This window comes from Abramis brama (assembly GCF_963993115.1).
Source record: "Abramis brama genome assembly, chromosome: 19".
Classification (NCBI taxonomy): domain Eukaryota; kingdom Metazoa; phylum Chordata; class Actinopteri; order Cypriniformes; family Leuciscidae; genus Abramis; species Abramis brama.
This window is the reverse complement of record NC_139981.1, coordinates 842,129-857,500: the sequence shown is the minus strand read 5'-3', so window position 1 is coordinate 857,500 and position 15,372 is coordinate 842,129. Positions and strand designations below refer to the sequence as shown.

The following is a 15,372-nucleotide window of genomic DNA, read 5'->3' as shown; positions in this document are numbered from 1 at the left end:
TCAACGATACAAACTAATTCATATGGTTTTTGAGTCAGTCAGAAGTTATTATAATTCACTTTACCATGTTCTTCTTTAGATAAACGTGTGTGTGTGTGTGTGTGTGTGTGTGTGTCATTATTTGAGCGTGCAGTGAGGTGTTCAGCGGCGCCTGCAGTTCAGGAGGGCATATGAACAACATTCATCACTTTACACACACAAAGTTATACTTCCATTGTCACATACAATTTTTGTTATACCCACACTGATACACAGGCATTTTTGTTATCAACAGCTATGATGCAAGGTATATTTTATTAAGATATTTCATAATTTAAACCACATTCAAGAAATAAGTGTATATATTCTGCATGTGATATACTGTGCATGTGTTGATATAAATGTGATATTGGCATGTGATATACTGTGCATGTGCTGATATAAATGTGATATTGGCATGTGATATTGTGCATGTGCTGATATAAATGTGATATTGGCATGTGATATACTGTGCATGTGTTGATATAAATGTGATATTGGCATGTGATATACTGTGCATGTGTTGATATAAATGTGATATTGTGCCTGTGATATACTGTGCATGTGCTGATATAAATGTGATATTGTGCATGTGATATACTGTGCATGTGCTGATATAAATGTGATATTGGCATGTGATATACTGTGCATGTGTTGATATAAATGTGATATTGGCATGTGATATACTGTGCATGTGCTGATATAAATGTGATATTGTGCATGTGATATTGTGCATGTGCTGATATAAATGTGATATTGTGCATGTGCTGATATAAATGTGATATTGTGCATGTGTTGATGTGAATGTGATATTGTGCATGTGTTGATGTGCATGTGATGATGTGAATGTGATATTGTGCATGTGTTGATGTGCATGTGATGATGTGAATGTGATATTGTGCATGTGTTGATATAAATGTGATATTGTGCATGTGTTGATGTGCATGTGATGATGTGAATGTGATGTTGTGCATGTGTTGATATAAATGTGATATTGTGCATGTGTTGATGTGCATGTGATGATGTGAATGTGATATTGTGCATGTGATGTTGTGCATGTGATGTGAATGTGATATTGTGCATGTGATATTGTGCATGTGTTGATGTAAATGTGATATTGTGCATGTGATATTGTGCATGTGTTGATGTGAATGTGATATTGTGCATGTGTTGATGTGAATGTGATATTGTGCATGTGTTGATGTGCATGTGTTGATATAAATGTGATATTGTGCATGTGTTGATATAAATGTGATATTGTGCATGTGTTGATGTGCATGTGATGATGTGAATGTGATATTGTGCATGTGATGATGTGAATGTGATGATGTGAATGTGATATTGTGCATGTGATGTTGTGCATGTGATGTGAATGTGATATTGTGCATGTGTTGATGTGAATGTGATATTGTGCATGTGTTGATATAAATGTGATATTGTGCATGTGTTGATGTAAATGTGATATTGTGCATGTGATATTGTGCATGTGTTGATATAAATGTGTTGATGTGCATGTGTTGATGTAAATGTGATATTGTGCATGTGATGATGTGCATGTGTTGATGTGCATGTGATGATGTGAATGTGATATTGTGCATGTGATGTTGTGCATGTGATGTGAATGTGATATTGTGCATGTGATATTGTGCATGTGTTGATGTAAATGTGATATTGTGCATGTGATATTGTGCATGTGTTGATGTGAATGTGATATTGTGCATGTGTTGATGTGAATGTGATATTGTGCATGTGTTGATGTGCATGTGTTGATATAAATGTGATATTGTGCATGTGTTGATATAAATGTGATATTGTGCATGTGTTGATGTGCATGTGATGATGTGAATGTGATATTGTGCATGTGATGATGTGAATGTGATATTGTGCATGTGATGTTGTGCATGTGATGTGAATGTGATATTGTGCATGTGTTGATGTGAATGTGATATTGTGCATGTGTTGATATAAATGTGATATTGTGCATGTGTTGATGTAAATGTGATATTGTGCATGTGATATTGTGCATGTGTTGATATAAATGTGTTGATGTGCATGTGTTGATGTAAATGTGATATTGTGCATGTGTTGATGTAAATGTGATATTGTGCATGTGATATTGTGCATGTGTTGATGTGCATGTGATGTAAATGTGATATTGTGCATGTGATATTGTGCATGTGATATTGTGCATGTGTTGATGTAAATGTGATATTGTGCATGTGTTGATGTAAATGTGATATTGTGCATGTGATATTGTGCATGTGATGATGTGAATGTGATATTGTGCATGTGATGATGTGAATGTGATATTGTGCATGTGTTGATGTGCATGTGATGATGTGAATGTGATATTGTGCATGTGATGTTGTGCATGTGATGTGAATGTGATATTGTGCATGTGATATTGTGCATGTGTTGATGTAAATGTGATATTGTGCATGTGATATTGTGCATGTGTTGATGTGAATGTGATATTGTGCATGTGTTGATGTGAATGTGATATTGTGCATGTGTTGATGTGCATGTGTTGATATAAATGTGATATTGTGCATGTGTTGATATAAATGTGATATTGTGCATGTGTTGATGTGCATGTGATGATGTGAATGTGATATTGTGCATGTGATGATGTGAATGTGATGATGTGAATGTGATATTGTGCATGTGATGTTGTGCATGTGATGTGAATGTGATATTGTGCATGTGTTGATGTGAATGTGATATTGTGCATGTGTTGATATAAATGTGATATTGTGCATGTGTTGATGTAAATGTGATATTGTGCATGTGATATTGTGCATGTGTTGATATAAATGTGTTGATGTGCATGTGTTGATGTAAATGTGATATTGTGCATGTGTTGATGTAAATGTGATATTGTGCATGTGATATTGTGCATGTGTTGATGTGCATGTGATGTAAATGTGATATTGTGCATGTGATATTGTGCATGTGTTGATGTAAATGTGATATTGTGCATGTGTTGATGTAAATGTGATATTGTGCATGTGATATTGTGCATGTGTTGATGTGCATGTGATGTAAATGTGATATTGTGCATGTGATATTGTGCATGTGATATTGTGCATGTGTTGATGTAAATGTGATATTGTGCATGTGTTGATGTAAATGTGATATTGTGCATGTGATATTGTGCATGTGTTGATGTGCATGTGATGTAAATGTGATATTGTGCATGTGATATTGTGCATGTGTTGATGTGAATGTGATATTGTGCATGTGTTGATGTGCATGTGATGATGTGAATGTGATATTGTGCATGTTGATGTAAATGTGATTTTGTGCATATGAATGTGTTGTTGATGTGAATGTGTTGTTGTAAATGTTCAGTAACTCATTGAGCCGCTAGAGACCCACACGCTGAAATTTCACACTACATTTGATGCGGGTCAATTAAGCCGAATGATTTGCTGCTCTGGTGGGTCACAGTAAACCCGTCTCACTCCAGCGTATCTAGAGCTCACGATCCGTCAGCGCCAATGACCTTGACAGTGTGTGTGTGTGTGTGTTTGTGAAGGAGACCAACATCCTCGCGCTCACAGCCGAACACCACATATAAATAAAAAATAAAAAACTCCTCCAAGCGTCTGGCTGGAAATCACGATCTCAGTCCAATAAACACACGGCATCTTAAATCAGTTCTCGCTGATGGACCGAAAGCAGAGTCACTGCGAGAGACTCGTGTGGGACGTCCAGTTCACCGGATCCTGCCATAATTGTGCGTTGATTTATGTATCGTCAAATAAGAGCCCTGACAACAGCTGATGCCATTAAAGACCATCAATAAGAGCCGGGTGAGAGGTCATTTAATTTGAGTTTTACACCACACACTTTACTTTCATTGCAGCAGCCATATTTCCACTGTATTTATGACAAACATTATTTTCAGTATATACCAGTAGACATGAGCACACACACACACACACACACACACACACACACACACACACACTCATACACTCACACACACGCACTCAAACACACACACACACACACCTGATCAACTTTATACCTCAATGTTCAAAAGTTAAAGCTAATGAAATATTACAGCATGTTTGTTTAATTCATAGTAATTTTGGTGCTCAAATGTCAGGAAATTTCCAACAATGCACCTGATTTATAATTCGTCTTTTTTCTTTCTTTAGTATTTTTGGTAACACTTTAAGGTTTATTAGTTAACATTAGTTAACTACCTTAGTTAACAAACTAAGAATAAACAATACTTCTTCAGCATTTATTAATCTTAGTTAATTCATTACAACATTTACTAATACATTATTAAAATCAAAGGTTGTATTTGTTAAGATTAGTTAATGCACTGTGAACTAACATGAACAAACAACAGGATTAGTGTTTAGACTATCCATCCACTGAAATATGTTGTGTTATGGCCAATAATCAATATGAATCTTTAAAAAAGAAAACCTGTTTTTGGAAACAACGAGCACAGATGATGATTTGATCACAATATCACTGTAATCAGGCTGATAAAAACACAGAAACTGAATTATCATGCAAACCAGTGGTTGTGTGGAGTGTTTTTTTTTTAGTTTTAAGTTTATCCGTAAACATTAATTCATGTATGAAGTAAAAAAACAACAACATTATGCTGGGTTAAATAAACAACCCAATTTTCTGGGTAAAATGAACCCAGCGTGTGTTCTGTCCTATATTTACCCAGCCCTTGGGTTGAAAACAATCCAAATTGGGTTATTTTTAACCCAGTGTTTTTCAGCGTGAATAAAAGCACTGAAACTGGCCCGATATGATCGTCTCTGTGAGATTCTCGACGCACGCGGTGCCGGTTTGATTAGCGATGCTACGGCTTCTGCGCGGATGACAGGAGAAATATGGCGCGGGACGGATGAGAGGCTCCTGTTATTTATTTATTTATTCGGACTCTTAAAAACTGCAGTTTGAGCGATGTAGCGGTGTGTGTTCGCATGAGGAGGAGAGACGGAAAAGTTCATCACTCGTTCCGGATTCCCTCGGATCCACCTGATAAAGTTTCAATAAAGAGACACTGAAGGAAAATCAATGAGAGTTAGTGGGCTTCCTTCATTCATTCAGCACACACACACACACACACACACGCAGCCCCTCGACGCAACGGCCCAGCAGAAATTTAATCTTCCCAAATCCTCATCAGAGCGCTCCATCCTCAGCGCCTGACAGCCACACGGATAATTAATTATACAATTTCGATGGCTCTATCGACTAAACAAACCTATTAATCATCGCAAAAGTCAATAGGCATGGACGTATTCAATCATGTCCTGACCAATGATTACTCCTTTCAAAATACAATAATTATTTTCGAGAGCTGCCTCGAATTAAATTTCTGTCAAGCCGGTACAAGTCCAGTGTTTGATGAAGGATTCTGGGAGAACAGGGACATCCGTCGTTCTGGAGGCCAGTTTGTTTTCCAGGATCATAAGATGGTGTTTAAGTAGAGCATGACCATCAGATTATCTCTCTGTGCCATCAGAGCATCCATCACACACACACACACTCATATACACACACACACACACACACTCTCATACATACACACACACACACACATTAAAATACAAACACAGACACACACATACACTCATATACAAATACATTCATACACACACAGTCATATACACACACACACTCAAACACACACACACACTCACTCTCTCTCACACACACACACACACACACACTCTCATACACACACACACACACACACACTCACATACACATTCAAATACAAACACAGACACATTCATATACACACACAGACACAAACACACACAGATTCATATACACACACATTCACACACACACATTCATATACACACACGCTCAAACACACGCTCAAACACACACACTCACACACATTCACTCTCACACACACTCATATATACACAAACACACATTCACTCTCACACACACTCATATATACACACACATTAAAATATAAACAGACACACACACAGACTCATATACAAACATTCATACACACACATTCATATACACACACGCTCAAACACACACACACACTCTCATACACACACTCATATACACACACACTCATATACACACACTCACAAACACATTCAAATTCAAATACAAACACAGACACATTCATATACACACACAGACTCATATACACACACATTCACACACACACACACACACACACACACACACACACGCTCAAACACACACGCACACACACACTCACTCACACACATACACACTCACATATTCACACACTCATACACATACACATACTTATACACATGCAAAAATACACTCACACACTCAATCACACACATTCATAAACACACACTAGCACACACACTTCTTCTGCTCGTGACTGTTATAGTGAATAAATATTAGTTGTGTTATAGTTTGATCCAACATTTTTTTTTTTAGGAAATAACCACTAATTTAAAATGCTAAATGGAAAGGAATGCAATATTATTATTATGGATTATGTGTATTAAATCCCACATATGCGCATATTTTGAGGTCAGATCTCTTGATGAGGGAAGATCATAACATCTGTAACGTGTCATGTCTCTAACACGTCTCTAACACGTCTGTAACATCTGTAACGTCTGAAACACGCCTGTAACATCTGTAATGTCTGTAACATCTGTAACATGTCTTTAACATCTGTAACACATCTGTAACACGTCTGTAACGCCTGTAACATGTCTTTAACATCTGTAACACGTCTGTAATGTATGTAACGCCTATAACACGTCTGTAAAACGTCTGTAATATGTCTGTAATATCTGTAACACGTCTGTAACGCCTGTAACACGTCTGTAATGTCTGTAACATGCCTGTAACACGTCTGTAACATCTGTAACACGTCTGTAACGCCTGTAACATGTCTTTAACATCTGTAACACGTCTGTAATGTATGTAACGCCTATAACACGTCTGTAATATGTCTGTAACATCTGTAACACGTCTGTAACGTCTGTAAAATGTCTAACATGCCTGTAACACGTCTGTAATATGTCTGTAACATCTGTAACGCCTGTAACATGTCTTTAACATCTGTAACACGTCTGTAATGTATGTAACGCCTATAACACGTCTGTAATATGTCTGTAACATCTGTAACACGTCTGTAACGTCTGTAAAATGTCTAACATGCCTGTAACACGTCTGTAATATGTCTGTAACATCTGTAACGCCTGTAACATGTCTTTAACATCTGTAACACGTCTGTAATGTATGTAACGCCTATAACACGTCTGTAATATGTCTGTAACATCTGTAACACGTCTGTAACGTCTGTAAAATGTCTAACATGCCTGTAACACGTCTGTAATATGTCTGTAACATCTGTAACGCCTGTAACATGTCTTTAACATCTGTAACACGTCTGTAACGCCTGTAACATGTCTTTAACATCTGTAACATGTCTGTAATGTCTTAACGCCTATAACACGTCTGTAAAACGTCTGTAATATGTCTGTAACACGTCTGTAACGCCTGTAACACGTCTGTAACACGCCTGTAACACGTCTGTAATGTCTGCAACATCTGTAACGTCTGTAACATCTGTATCAACCATCACATCCAGTGTTCATATAATCATCTTAAACTCTCAGTCAAACGGCTCTTTCAGGAACACACAATCAAACATTCATGCTTTTATAAAAGAAACCCAAATGACATCAAGAGCTCGACACAAACCTGCGTTCCATTGTTTTCCCGGAAAACGTCCTGGTTAATGTAGTGAAATAACTTCTTCTCCAGCTGTAGGAGGACCTGAGACACACACACACACACACACACACACACACACACACAGTCAATATTAATCTGAACATCATCTAATATTACAACTTAAGTGTGTGTCACTGGTAAAGTCTTTAAGAATTCATACTTTTATTCAGTAAGGACACATTAAATTGATCAAAAGTGACAGTAAATACATTAATATAATAATGTTACAAAAAGATTCTGTTTCAAATAAATGCTGTTCTTTTCAACTTTCTATTCATCAAAGAATCCTGAAAAATAAAATCTATCAATTTCCTCAAAAATATGAACTGTTTTCAACATTATAATATTCTATCCATCCATCCATCTCTCTCTCATCTCTCTCTAGTTTCCTCCCTCTAATGTCTCAGTTGAACAGATGTCTCTGATGGCTCTGAGTGTTTGATTAGAGAGTTTCAGTCGGTGATCTGAGAAGCAGCGCTTCACCTTGTGGTCGTTGTCGGACTCTCTGAAGATCAGTTTCTGCACTTCATTAGTGTCAGCGGATCTCACCGTCTGCATGGTGGCGGTCGAGCAAAGACTCTGAGCAGAGGAGAAGACACCAGATATTAATATCACAATATCTGCCAACATAAACAACCATAAACAACACGTCTGAGGAGCAACACAAGAAAAAGGAGCATCTCTCTTCATTTCTTTCTCTATGTATTGGCCTTAAAGACTGTGTGCACGGTTAAATTCCCTTTTGTCGACTCTTTTAACAATTAGTTAAACATTGGGCCATCTGTGTTTGAGGACAGTTGAATGAGGTAATCCTTGATGTGGCAGTTCCCAGTGCCGAGAACACATTGAAATTCAAAGCACAGATTAGCTAATCAGGTCAAGCCAATAAAACCGGCAGGAAAAACCCCTTCGGAGGGAAATGTCACAAACCAGGCGCTTGGAGAAGAGAAGCACGACGGATCAGAACAAACAGATCTTAAGCCTCTCTCTAAAGAGCCAACAAATCGCTCCATCTTTCAGTGGTTTGGGCTCTCGGACCCCCGGGCTAATGCGCTTTGCTCTCATTAAGCTGATTTTGTGGTGAATAGACCCAGAAAAACACCTCGGAAGACACTGAGATCTTGAGTCGCACCGCCACAAATCTCGCATTTCATTCGCTTTTGATTTTTCCTAAAACTGCCGAATTACCAAAATGGAGAAAGAAAAACAAGCGCTTGAAAACTCAGACCCTGAAACGGCAAATGCATCAAATCGGCTCATATTCTGATGGATTTAAGGCCTGAAGCAGAGGGTTTATTTTGTGATACTGACCCACTGAATGCATTATATGAGTAATTATTAAATATATAAACATTGAATATTTTGTCAGCAGAAAGAGACAACAATCCATTATACAGTTTAGAGTACCACTCCACTGATCTGATTATATATATATATATATATACACACACACACACACATACACATACACATACATATATATAATATTCATATGTATTAAAGCAGATCAGTGGAGTGGTACTATGGTACAGTGATGGTATGGTTCATCTATACCATGGTACTGATTTATTATCTTAATCAGATGTTTTACACTGTATACAAACTGTCCAAAAACATGGTTATACCACAATTTGACAATGTATTAAAGCAACTCTGAACATGTTATAGCTTCACAACAGAAGGCGAAAACCATTTACAAATCAACACTTCCGTTTCCAATATAATCAATACTGTAATCAATCAAAGACCGAGAGTGTGTGTTCAGTGACAATAACTGATCTCATCATGTGTCCTGCTGCTGCACCTTATTAAAACTCATCATTAATTAAACCCTGTGATCCTGATTACACACCAGGTGCAGAGACGGTCTCATGCTGGCCTGTGATTGGACACGGCGGGTCACATGACGTCTGAGTGCACTCACACTGGCCTGTGATTGGACACGGCGGGTCACATGACGTCTGAGTGCACTCGCACTGACCTCGTCTCAAATGATATTAACATTCATCTGATACTCGAGGAGGAGACGATAAACACTGAGAGCGAGTCAGTGAAGGAATGAAGAGCAAAGGAAACGACATTTATACACCGTAAACCGATGCATTATTTCTAGAGAGATTTTCCAAACACTCTTCGCGCGTCGGTCAAAAATGACCAAAATTATTATTTTTTATTTCAATGAAATTAATGTACTATATTTTAGTCCGATAATGTTTTTTATTTAATATTTTGTATTTTTAGGGGATTTTATGGTACTAAATTATATTTACGCTGTATTTATAATCCATTTATTCATGTTTTGAGCATAGACCTGAAAATTTAATTTCCAACTTATACTGTGGTTTGAAACTCTTTTCAAATACGACACATGGCAAATTATTAATGAAGTGAAAAAAGTGAACTTAAAAAAAGTGAACTTTAATTTCTTTCTTTAATTTTTTTATGTTTATTGTTATGAAAAATACTATTTTAAATGTTCATATGAAATATATATTTTCAAAACCCTTTTACTCTAAAACTGCAAGAAAATCAAAGCCATAAATCTAAACAAGTTCAAAATTTAAGCTTGATATCTCAAAAACTGATCTTTCAGTGAGATGTTGTTCGGCTGCAGTACCAAACGCTTCCACTAGAGGAAGTTCGTCTCCATTCATTTCCAATGTGTAATTTCTGACCGCGAGGAACACAAGTGTGACTATTTTTTACAAGACCATTTAACCTGTTCCAATCACGTCCATGGTTTTCTTTTGTGTTCATATAGCAAGTGCCAAAACCTTTAACAAGTTTCGTACCATTCCAATGAAGTAAAAAATAAAAATAATGTAAATTCTTTCAGGCTGAAGAGCACCAGAGGTTAAGCTTTAAGCTCAACATCTAGTCAGTGAATGTCACATGGTAGAAAAATGAGGCACAAAAGTTCCTCCATACTCCAACAAGCCCCGTGTGTTCGGGCCAATGCCGTGACATAAGAGATTAATCCGGAGCGGGGTAAAGTGAGCCGGGCTTTAAACCGCAGCAGAGTGTTGATGAAGCACTAAAACTTTCCCTGATCACTCAATCCTGACACTATTGATTTTATCCCGTAATTCTGCAGCTCTGCTATTACAGCCACTGAGGAGGAGAACCAAGAGAAACGAGGGAAACTGGAGAGTGAGAATGAAATGAAACTGAAAACCATGTTTACACGCAAATCACCTTGAGATCTGTCTATCCATCCATCCATCCATCTCTATCCTATCCATCCATATGGCACTTTTATGATGGATAGATGCACTTTTATGATGGATAGATGCACTTTTATCATGGAAAGATGCACTTTTATGATGGACAGATGCACTTTTATGATGATAGATGTACTTTTATGATGGATAGATGCACTTTTATGATGGACAGATGCACTTTTATGATGATAAATGCACTTTTATCATGGATAGATGCTCTTATGGATAGATGCTCTTATGATGGACAGATGCACTTTTATGATGATAGATGCATTTTTATCATGGCTAGATGCACTTTTATGATGGAAAGATGCACTTTTATGATGGATAGATGCACTTTTATGATGGAAAGATGCACTTTTATGATGGATAGATGCACTTTTATCATGGAAAGATGCACTTTTATGATGGATAGATGCACTTTTATCATGGAAAGATGCACTTTTATTATGATAGATGCACTTTTATGATGGATAGATGCACTTTTATTATGGATAGATGCACTTTTATCATGGATAGATAAACTTTCGTGGACTTCAAAACAGAAAAAGCCATTCACTGCCATTATAAAGCTTGGAAGAGCCAGGACAATTTTTAATATAACTCTGATTGTATTCGTCTGAAAGAAGAAAGTCATACACACCTAGGATGGCTTCAGGGTGAGAAAATCATGGGCTAATTTTAATTTTTAAATTTTTTGGGGATATTTGGGGATATTTAATTTAATTAATCAATCAACAATACTATTGATCAGCATTATCAAACGTGGACGTTTTCCACTAGAAACAAGCATTGATGTATTATTTTAATTTAATACTGTGAAGCTGCTTTGATACAATCTGTATTGTGAAAAGCGCTATACAAATAAACGACTTGACTTAATTTTCATTTTTGAGTGAACTATCCCTTTAACGTTCCCTGAAAATCTCACGCGCATGCCTTCCCATCAGCCCCGGCGCTGGAGCCCAGTGTGCAGCAGTGTAGGGGGTCCGTGCGCTGAAAGAGACGAGGGCAGATAAAGATGTGTGGGAGAGAGCGCATAAAGACGCCTATTTATCTTGGCCATCAGAACATCTGGGAAATCTGTCTAAAACAATGGGCAGCAGGAACAAGGGTGTCACTGCGCTCTCCAATACCTCGTTCTCCACACACATAATGGACGGGCCACAAATCATTGTGTGTGTGTGTGTGTGTGTGTGTGTGTGTGTGTTCCCCCTCTGGTATTTAACCACTCAAATGGGCCATTCTCTAGAGCCCGGCAGGACAAATTGGCCGGCCTGGAAGTCTTTGAGAGTCAGTCCAGCGCGAGGAGAAAAGAACAGGCCTGAAACACAAGGAACAGGCCCATAAAAATTCATCACTTTGACCCGGATGACCTTCCAGCACTGGGGGGTTAGACACACCCAGAGACACACACACACACACACACACACACACACACACACACACCCAGAGACACCCAGAGACACACACACACACAGAGAGAGACACACACACCCAGAGACACACACACACACCCAGAGACATACACACACACCCAGAGACACACACACACACACACACACACCCAGAGACACACACACACACACACACACACCCAGAGACACACACAGACACCCAGAGACATACACACACACCCAGAGACACACACACACACACACACACCCAGAGACACCCAGAGACACACACACACACACACACACAGAGAGACACACACACCCAGAGACACACACACACACCCAGAGACATACACACACACCCAGAGACACACACACACACACACACCCAGAGACACACACACACACACACACAGAGACACACACACACACACACACACCCAGAGACACACACACACCCAGAGACACACACACACTCAGAGACACACACACACCCAGAGACACAACCACACACACACACACACAGAGACACACACACACACAGACACACCAAGAGATACACACACCCAGACACACTCTCACACTCACCCAGAGAAACACACACATACTCACACACACATCCAGAGAAACACACACACAAACACACAATCATGCATTCACACACATACACACAATCATGCATTCACACACATACACACACACTTACACTCTCTCTCTCACACACACACACACACACACACACTCTCTCTCTCTCTATCTCTCTCTCACACACACACACACACTCTCTCTCTCTCTATCTCTCTCTCACACACACACACACTCTCTCTCTCACACACACACACTCTCTCTCTCACACACACACACACACACACTCTCTCTCTCTCTCTCTCTCTATCACACACACACTCTCTCACACAAACACTCAAACACAATAGCTAAAGAAAAGGCTTCTTGACAGGGCAGAGTGAGCAGATGCTTCATTGTGAGAGTGTTGTGTTAGTAATGGGTGTGTGTGTTCACTGGTTTAAGTGAGTTAAAGGATTCATTGTTTTACACATTCATCCACCTGTACACACACACACACACACACACTCCTGCTGTTCATGCAGATCTGAAACCAGGCAGCACAGATGGTCAACAAACTGGTTAATGTCTGTTCAACCAAACCACCAGAACTCAACGAACGAACATCTCACGATCATGTGACCCTGCTGATCATGTGACCCTGCTGATCATGTGACCCTGCTGATCATGTGACCCTGCTGATTTACATCATGTAGAATATGTTAAACATGAATGATGAAATCTGATGTCATCGTCATGTGACGCACCTGAAATCCAGAGTTTGTTGACCATCAAAATAAAGTCTAACCAAAATAAATGCTGTTTTATAAGAGAAGTTGCATACATCTCACAGTTTTAAAACTGAACGCTTTTAATTCAATGAACTATAAAATTAAAGCCATACGTCAAACCAAGTTGTGTTCCAAATCTGAAGTTGATATCACAGAAACTGCTAAAAGGAATTAAAATTAAAGCTGTTTCCTTGTTAATGCAATTTCTAATTTCACTTTCACAGGATGAATGTTGATGGTTTACGCTTTATCAATGAAACCTAATTTATGATTATTACAAAAATATGTGATGGGGGGGGAAAAAAGAGTCACTATCAGCTGATTGTCTGTGTGATTTCTGGTTCATAATCTGGTTTATTCCTGATGTTTTTGTTTTGGACGGTAACTTATGGTTGTAACCATATTGGCTGGAAAGTAAAGAAATGAATGTCAAACCCTGGTGAATATCTAAACTACACGTGTGGAAGCCTCTACAGATCCGACACGCTCCTCTCGCTCAGGCTCAGATCACTCCACGGCTCAATTATGGAGAGATTAGCGCTTTTAACGAGTGTCTGAGTGCAGTTCATTACCGACAATCAATGAAGTTCAACAAGCAACAATTAATGAGACGCTACTGCGACCCACAGACTCTCAGGCTTCGCTTTAAACGCCTGCTAAATGAAACAATAAAATCAGTGAATCTCATATCTATCTATCTATCTATCTATATATATATAACAAATATGTACATATAAACCATTGAAAAGTATTAAAAAGAGCTTGTGACTAAAGCTTGGAACTCCATTGGCTCCTCAAACTGTCAGTCAAACCTCATAGCTCCGCCCACCTGTATCATGAATGAAGTGCACACACACAGATTGGAGAGTCTTTGCTTGTTTGCAATGCAAGGGTAAATAAAGAACTGCTTATTTGAATAAGTACAGCGTTTTCTTTACTCACACTATATATACTATATGCATATTTTTATATATTTGAGAATAGCTTGTGTGAAGCACTTGATCTTTAATAACATGACATTTTGGCCAAACAACAGTGAAAACTGCGCACATATAGCTAGATTAAACTTTATAAGCTGTAAATTGATGAAAACGTGATGCGATGCACTTACTGCTATTCTGATGACGGACAAAAACACACAAATCTACGACATTCGCGGGTCAAAAACCTCATAACTCCATCTGAGCGTGATGTTGGTAATATGACGACACATGAATATCTGACCGTACATAAAGCCACAATGTCAACTTCGACAACAGTGTTTAATTATTTAAAAAATACAGGGTTTTTTTTTTTTCATTTCCTAAAAAAGTAGAGTTTTTGGAGATACCATTGAAGATTTTATTATTTAGAAAATAAGTAATTTAGCTGTATATGTGTACACTATAATTTCCTCTGTGTTTGACTTCGGGAAGCTGAAGAAAGGCAGGGAATGTTGATGCAGCAGAAATTCTATTTTAGTGAGTCACATGGTACACTTTACCCAGAAATACCCTATCCTTAGGATGTGTTCCCATCTTTGGAAAAGGATGTATGTGTGTGTGAAGCTGGGCAATGATCAGGAGAAAACCTTCTGCAGAAGATGCTCGTCTTTGTTGTAAAATAAAGTCTAATATTTGTAGCATCAAAGAT

The 15,372-nt window shown here is 38.3% G+C and overlaps 1 protein-coding gene across 1 annotated transcript in view; it reads right to left on the bottom strand.

Moving 5' to 3' along the window:
• The window catches only part of inpp5a (inositol polyphosphate-5-phosphatase A), a 206,984-nt gene that overhangs the window by 16,350 nt on the left and 175,262 nt on the right, over positions 1 to 15,372 (bottom strand). Inside the window, exons 10-11 of the mRNA XM_084093951.1 lie at positions 8,251 to 8,346; positions 7,735 to 7,809 (exon numbers count right to left, since the gene is read on the bottom strand). Of these exons, the coding sequence (XP_083950077.1) occupies positions 7,735 to 7,809; positions 8,251 to 8,346 (171 nt within the window). The remainder of the gene's footprint in view (positions 1 to 7,734; positions 7,810 to 8,250; positions 8,347 to 15,372) is intronic.